Source organism: Corvus brachyrhynchos, unplaced genomic scaffold, assembly GCF_000691975.1.
Source record: "Corvus brachyrhynchos isolate BGI_N302 unplaced genomic scaffold, ASM69197v1 scaffold32, whole genome shotgun sequence".
In the NCBI taxonomy this organism is placed as follows: domain Eukaryota; kingdom Metazoa; phylum Chordata; class Aves; order Passeriformes; family Corvidae; genus Corvus; species Corvus brachyrhynchos.
Genome location: NW_008237919.1, coordinates 5,309,210 through 5,317,795, shown reverse-complemented (window position 1 = coordinate 5,317,795; position 8,586 = coordinate 5,309,210). Strand labels below are relative to the sequence as shown.

The window sequence follows — 8,586 nt, the reverse complement described above, 5'->3', positions numbered from 1 at the left end:
CTCCCCCTGCTCTGGCCTGGAGGTTGCCCTGCAGAGCTGAGCTGAAACCACGAGCTGACAATCACTTAAGAACTGACAGTCTCTGCACTGGCCCTCCCAGCCAGCAGCTGAGGGAAGACACCGGGCCCCGGGAAGACGATTCCTTTTGGGACCATCTCTCCGGACCGGTCACAGCTTCCTCGGTCAGAGCTACTGACCCCTCAGCAGCTGCCATAATGAAGTGCCACTACATCGAAAACTCTACATTTGTCAATGGGCTGAATACCCAGCATTTGGCAACTTCAAAATAATGTGATCAGTACAGGTCTAAAACTGTTTGTATTAAAAAACTTAAGGCAAACATGATCTTCAATAGATAGTGGTGAAAGCTAAAGGTGAGTTACATCTAATTCAAACCTCTCTAAGAAATACCCTACTGTTACTGGATAAATGCATACATTTCTGGTATTAAATTCTCTTTACAGTATCTCCCTATAAGCATGCATATTAAACAACTAGCACTTTTTATCAGCTTTCCAATGAAAAAAGCTGCTGGCAAAAATCTGAAATGTGGTAATATATTTTCTTATTAAACCATACCTTCAGGTGCTGAGTACAATGAGTTGCACTGCTTTTGCATATGCAGCAGTTTGTAATTATGAACACAGCAGTGCACACCAAATAACCCATTCGTGTCCACAGAAAGGGAATAGAACACAGCTGAACAAATGGAAAGTGAAGGATTACAACTTCTAAAGCATGGTGGCCCAAACACAAGAAGAGGAAAGTAGCTAAAGTTTTCATGTCCATTTACAAGTATCCTGCTTTAAACAAATGTATTTGTAAGGAGAATAAAAGAGACAGTGAAGAAACTGACCAAAAGCTTTTATGTTCTCCATCTTGTAGTTTCATAAATATGAAAACACGAATTTCTAACAAATAGGTCATATTTGCAAAATTGAAAGACCCCAGCACAAAAAAAATACTTCAGGCAAGTGTGAAATATGAAGATCGAATAAGCATAACAATGTGACTGATTTGATTTTGTAATGGTAAAAAGGAAGTCTAGAATAAATACTAAAAGATAGTAGAGAAATTAGCAGGTCAGAATTAATATGAAAGAAAATGTGTCTAAGAACATGTAGAAAGAAATAAATCACTTGACTTTAGATGTAAGGAGAGGGATACTGATACAAGGAAACTAATAAACCACAAAAGGATGAAAGAAGATCATAGGCAGATGATATAATTAAGTGAAAGAGTTATCATCAATTTTTCTGAGAAGCTTAAGGCAAAATAACAAAACCTGACACAAATGTTTTCTTGATTAGGAAAAAATAAATTAACACACTTAATTACATTTAAGTAAAATAAACATAAGCTCAGAGGAGGCATGATACATACTATGCTACCAACCAAATTAGACTGATGATGATGAGCCCATCATTAAGGCCTTGTCACTGGATATTAAGCACAGAAGGTTTGAAGGACAACAGCAAAGCAAGGAGGGAGAGAAAATCTACAGATTCCCGATCTTTTACCCTCATCTAGCCTGTTACTCTTGCCTCGTCTGCTCCTGTCAGAAACAAAGCATGTCTGACCTCATCCACAATCAGAAATAATCCTTTAATGTGTTTTTAGCTACTGTTCCAGTTCCTTCAGCTTCGCTTAGCTCACCTACTTCTTAACTTATATTTTAATTAGGGGATTTTTTCTAACCTAGATAATTTTGCCTGAAATAAGCAACAGCACAAGCAGACCAACAAGCTAATCTAAGGAAATAGTAACCAGTTTCCCTGGCTCAGCTGAAGTGAGCTTTTCAAAAGAAAAGGTACATCCAAGGCCAGCTCTGACATCCTCCTTCATTCCGTCCTGGATTCCCATTACTCCAATTTATTAATTTACTTATTTTACTACAACTGCTAAAACTTAAGATACTTGATCTGTCACATCCAAGACTTACAAAACTTTTCCAATATAATTACCATGAGCTTATCCCTAGCCAAGATGCAGAAGCTTCATATTTACATCCTCTTTCACCTTTATACTGTTGAAGAACTGTAAAATAGTTTCGCTTGAAGCAAAACAAAACTAGCAAAGGAAGCAGGAGGGGTTGGGGGCCGGAAGGAAGTCATACAGCAAACTCCCATGCACTAAACAAACTACAGCTATTTTATTATGACAGAAATGCATGTATAATTTTGTTTGTGTTTTGTTGGTATTAAAACCAAAATTTTTTTAACAAAGTCCTTTCAATGTAAAGTATCACTTTGTGAGAGGTCAGTCTTCTCTCAGAGCAGTACCTCCAGAGAACAGAGTCCCATTAACAAGTGTTAGGTACACACAAAGACAATTCAGCTGTTGCTATATAGATCTTACCAGAACAGCAGCTAGGACAAAGAAGGGGAACAAGAAACATTTCTTCTCAAACTACACACACACTGTAACTGCTAAAACCTGTTTTTCTTACTTAATTGTAACTTCTAGGTCAGAGAATTCTAAAAAGAAAAATTAGTTAGACAGCAGATCTGGAAACAGAATTTGGACAGCCTGTTGACCCAGCCACACCCCCATTTTTTCTTCTTTCTATGCACCATAGCTATGAAGTTTCAAACACAAGCTTTAGAAACATCTCTAATTTTAAGCATCTTCCAGCAAGAAGGCTGTCCCATTAGGGTAATAGTTCATTAATACTACTGAGGACTCTTAACAAGCAATACTAATTTAGAACATCAACTAATCAGTTAGAACAGCAATTAATCTAAATGTTTAAACATTAAAAAAATATTGTTCCGCTGAACACTTAAAAACATTGGCGAACTGAAAGCATACAGTCGGCCAATGATTCCATTAAGAATAAAAAAGCATGCACGAATGTATTAATTCCTGGGCTTAATTAATTCCTAGATGCCAGAACTCTGTGGTACTGAGGGTTCAGTGTCAAATCTCATTTAGAAACTCAGAGGTTTATTTTTTGCCAGAATCAAGGAGGGTACTTGGTAAAATTGTCATTTGGTAAAATTTGTCTTCAGAAAAGAATAGATTTTCAGAGGTAATCCATGTCACTCCAACTTGAGTATGCAACTTGTAAGAAACGTGGACACATAATAAGGGACTAATTAACACAGTGTTGCAGACTCGATGTCTAGACAAGATAAGACATTTCAAGAATCCCTGCTACTCATGCTCATGAAGGAAGAACAAAGAGATAGCCTTTTGTGCAACACTGATGCTGAATAGCTCCAATTATGAATTTAACATCAGGGACATATTTGTCATCACTTCCAAAAAAAACCACCACACTTCAGCACATTACATGCTAAAAGCATAAGCTGATCCTTAACCATATAAAACCAGAAACTAAACAACTCCAAAAATAATACCTTAATGCATAATGCATGCTATTAAATGCAAAAATATTTTAAAAGTGCATGAAATGGTTACATTAGGAAACTACAGACATTCATTGATCTTGACATGCAGATGGCAAAATACACTGCTATGCTGTTTTCAAGTAACCAGCCCAATCTTTTAAGCATCTCTTTAATGGGGTTCTACTTCACCATGCTCAGACAAATGTTCAGACAACATTTAATACATTATTTCAAAATTGTAAGAGTAAAGAAAAGAGGAAAATGCATGTTCAAAGGTCTAAGGAAACACCTAACTTCAAAAAAACCCAACCAATCAAAAAACATCCCAACCCAGAAAGCTAATTATCTCACAATTTTATTTTTTAAAAACTCTCCAAAGCTTTTTATTACAGACAGAACATTAAAAAACACATCATGGAATATATTAAAATAAGAGATACACATTAACGCGGCAGAATTTCCATTCAGTGCAGAAGTACAAAGACTGAAAAGACTCTGCACCTGGATAAAAGGGAATAGTTTCCACAGTACCTGCCACGCAAAAGTTCCAGGAAAAAACCTTATTCTTCCAACCACAAAGTGGCAGAGCCAGAGGGTTCTAGGAAATCAACCCTTCCCTGAGAGCAGCAGAGCCCAGTCCCAGTGGAGCGGGTCCCAAAAGCAGGGGACCACACCAAGGAGCTGGGACTCTGCAGTTCAAGAATGGAGACAGGAAGCTGTCAAGAGAAGCAGCGAGCAGAAACCATGTCCTTGTTGGAAAGAAACCATGTTCTGGAATGTGAAGGCAGCTGAGCTCAAGACACAGAGCAGTGAAACACTGAAACAGGCTGTCCAGGGAAACTGCAGAGCCTCCTTCACTGAAAATATGCAGGGCTCAGTTTGATAGAGCCCTGAATGACCTGACCTAAGGCCCTGTTTCACAGGCATTTGCTCAGGTAAGTCCCATGCAACCTAGATGTTTCCACAATAGTGTCACTATGCCTGTTGTTTCACAGACGAGATCAAAAATGCCCAGGATCTGCAGTCCCAGCTCAGGAATGTTTTCAAGCATCTGTGCATCTGCAACCATATCCTTCCTTTCCCAGTAATACTGGCACACTTCAAATGAAATACATACTTCAAAGTTTTTCTAGTTTGGGAGTGACACAGATAACTCTTGGCTCTGTTTAAACAGTGTCTGGATTTTTCCAAGCCTTTACCCATGAGGAGAACTTCTGGTTTCCTCTCTTTATGTCAGCTTCAGTTAGTATTTGCAAAGCAACTGCAGACTCCTAAAAGATAGTCACTATATAGCAAACAGCAACTAGCCCTTGCTTTGACACATTTTGCCCTGTCATCATCAGCACACAAATAACTTAATTTTTCTTCAAATGACATGATTTTACAAATAAATTTATCAAATAAATAATATCCAAATAATTTCTTGATGAGCCAGGGTGATCATTTACAATCATGCTTCATTTAAAATTCTGCAATTGGCAACTGTGTTACTGTACCTTAGAGAAAAGGCAGAGGCAACTTTACAATAGAGTGGTATGAGCGATACACGAGATACTGAGATGGACTAATTTAAAACAGAACACCTGCATGAATATTTCATTCAAATGCTCAAGGGATATTTTTGCTTGTTTTTCTTAAGAGAAATAACAGACTATATCACAAGCTGCCACCTCCCTCCTGCCCAGGGCATCAGACTGCCTGTTTCTCTGCTGCACAGCAATGGATTTGCTCATTGCAGCACCATGCATGCTCTGTCAGCACAGCTTTTTGCCTCTGGGTTTTCCTGAAATAGCATCATCCTATGAAGTAAAAGTACATATTTGGAAAATTTTCCTCCTTTTCCTGGTTAGAGCTTTGGAGACAAATGGATATGGAGAGGGCAAAGCAAAGAAGGCTTTACCAGGAGTCTGGAACAGCCAATAAATACTTGGCAATCAAGTTGAGAGTAAATATGAACCAAAAAGGAAACATCACTACATCTGGTGCTCCAAGAGAAAGAAAAATTTAGGAGACAGAAGAGGTTCAATGGGTCAAACTCACTTCCTCAAACACTAGCTGGGCCCCCACCAATTCTTTAACACATACCCAGTGGCACATGCCCTGACTTCATTTCTTATTTATTTTAAATACCTTAATAGCTGTCCAGTGCATACTGAAAAACAACCTTTTGAAAATCTTGCTTTGCAGAAAGATTACAGCTTCACCATTCTTGCAGTGTAAGCCTTCGCAATAAGCATTTTATTTTAGTAATCCTTCCACAAAATTACATTCCAGAAACACTACACTAAACACTTGAATGAGATTTACCGGAAAATAAGTCCACAGAACCAAATAATTTTTCTGCTATTACTTGCGTCTTCAAGACAAATAATCAGAACTAAATTATGAAAAAGCTTTCTTATAAATGTACTAGCTTACCGCTCCCTTTAAAGATTTAAATGTGAAAATAAATTTACTTTCAGATACTAAGAACTCAAAGTAAACAAAATAGCATACAAATTTCTATAGAGAGACTGCTTCCATATACAGTAGGAAGATTCACGGTATTTCATTACGATGATTCATTATGATATTCATGATGATTATGAAAATCACCTGGTCTATCACAACATTTTTTTAAAAATCAAAAAATTTAATTGCCAATCGAGAAGTTAATTTTAAATATTTATGTGAAAAAAATACAGATCATTTTCCAGTCTTAATTTTCAATGATTAAATAAATATCTTGGCTAACTCTTAACAAATTCACAGTACCTGGTTTATAAGAAAATAAGCATCTTGTTCAGTTGAGAAAATAATTCTAGCATCATCCTAGAATCTTATTTAAATTCTGCAGAAGCTGACAGCTTCAATATTCAAACCAACAACAGGAGAAACTGGTTCTACAAAATTCAAATCTAAGTTATTCCTCAGGCTTTTCTGAACTAAGTTCCTAAAAGTATTCCATTTTACAGAATATAATCTAGATTTCCCTAGAATTAAGTGCAAACTCTACCAAACACAATAGCATTAGGTCATATGGAAAACAATATTTAGGTTTTTTGACCAAATTTTCATCTGTTTTCATTAAAACCCTGTCTTTAGGGCTTAGGGAAATTTAATCAATCATAGATTCACCAGCATCAGGCTAACCAATCACAACTGCTATTTTTTAAAAATCTGTTTCTAGCCTGTGCACTTCTTTTTAGTCTGTCATTTCTAAAAAGCCCTAAGTTTATGCATTTGGTACTAGCTCTTTTAGGCTGTACGTAACCCTGTGATCAGACACACGGGGATAAATCAACTGCATCATGGCTCTCATAGTTACAGCATGCTCTGGTAAACTCCATCCCAGCACACACAGAAAGACATGCCCACCATGAACATGATTACGCAAAGCCAATATTAATAGAACGGAAAAAAAAAATAAAAAACAATTGAGTAAAAAGCTGTTTTTCAAGTGTCAGTAAAAAGGAACAGTGTTGCAGCTCAGGAAATGGCCTCACAGGCAACAGAACAAAGGCCACTAGAATTATGAGACAGTCATTGTCTTAGCTTGCAAAACAGCAGTTGTTGCATGTAAGTTGCAGAAAACTACCATTAATTTCCATGTGCAGATAAATGCCATGTTCTTCAGAATTAAACTGTTGGAGATGTTATCACATCATCTTGAAAAATCAAATTACATTCCTACTACACTCCAAGGAGGAGGAAAAAATAAATCAAGGTAATTTTAGCAGAGCAAACCATTACTGTATTAGTGACAAAATGCCAAGAAGACTCACCTGTTCAATCTCCTTTGTCTTAGTTGCAATTGCTTTTGAACGACCAAGAAGCTGGCTGTCCTCGTATAATTCTGTACTATCCGTTAGATTTGCTTCTGTTTCCTCTGTTTGTTTGATGTATAATGGAGCTGAAGATCCAGCCTTAAAAAAATCCAAACAATAAATTCAGTTTTGAGAGAAAAATAAAAAACCTCATTGTGAGGAAAAAAACCCAAAAGCCCAAATACAGTCATCAGTTAGATATGAATCTGCTCATCAAGACTATTAGTGAAGTATTATTGCTACAATCTTAACAGATACAGAAATACAAATTTTAAACATGTAGATAACATGGCATGACAAAACCCTGTGACACAGCCTTAACTGTGTAAAGGTAATGATGTCAGATAACCTTTACCTGCCCATCCACTGAGAAGAAATTTGTGTGTGGTATTTATAACACCAGAAAGCAAGAAAAATCCACAATGAAAATGTGACTTGTCTTCTGGGAAAGGATAAAAGTAACAAAATCAAGGGTACATAGGCATCAACAACAAAAAAATGCTGTCAGGAAGAACTCTTGAAGCATTCAGGGCCACAGGTCTATTATTAAAGGAGCTACGATAACTATTGTATAACAAAAGCAAATGTGTGATTAGAGGATTTATAGTAACATGAAAAATCACACTGAAGTACTGAAATTGTATAAACTTCCCTCTAAAACAGAAATCAAGACAGTATTCCTACTCCAATGAAAACAGACCCCAACTCCAAGAAGTTTATATAGAAGATGTAGTAATTTCCTTTTACAGCATTATTTAAATCCAGTATTATGGAACAGATTTATAATTTTTTTTTTTTTAATACGATTTGAAAATTGAAGATGATGACTAAAACTAGTTTCTATTATTCAAAAATAGAGGTGAAGAATCTTAAGACTTAACTAACGTAAAAGAGAAAAGCATTAGACAGAAAAAGGAAGTAAAAAGCTGAAGTGGTCCTGTGAACATATGCTCAAACCTTAGCAGGAACACAAACCATTAAGATTGCATCCCAAATCCTGCAACCCCAGTAAGTAACAAAATGCCTGAGAGTGAGTGAAGGCTACTAAAAAGTCCAGTGCAACATGAAGTTCAACTATTAAGCATTATATAAGATAAACAGGAAAAAGTTAAGAACTCTTGCAATTCCTACATGACAGCCTACTAATCAAGGTGAGAAGTCCTTTTTTCCGAGACTCAGAATGAGACGCCTTACTTCCTTCATTAGCATTTCTACAGCCCAATTTCTTAGTCAATAAACCATCTCAGACTGCACCATAATCAACTGCAATTGCTTCACTTTGATTCTTTATTTTTAATCTTTCTGCCACTGCAATTTTCTCTAAGGCACGAAGGAAGCTTTAAACAACCCTTCTCCATGTAGCCCACTCTGTTCTTTCCTCCCTTGCATTACCTTCCCCTCATCAAGAACCAGAGTGATATTTCTCT

General features: G+C 36.7%; 1 protein-coding gene across 5 annotated transcripts in view; it reads right to left on the bottom strand.

Moving 5' to 3' along the window:
- PPHLN1 (periphilin 1) overlaps nucleotides 1-8,586 on the bottom strand; it is a 64,543-nt gene that overhangs the window by 21,253 nt on the left and 34,704 nt on the right. For all 5 annotated transcript variants that reach the window (XM_017733143.1, XM_017733142.1, XM_017733141.1 and 2 more), the window contains one exon: nucleotides 7,118-7,258. In XM_017733143.1, coding sequence (XP_017588632.1) covers nucleotides 7,118-7,258 — 141 coding nt within the window. The remainder of the gene's footprint in view (nucleotides 1-7,117; nucleotides 7,259-8,586) is intronic.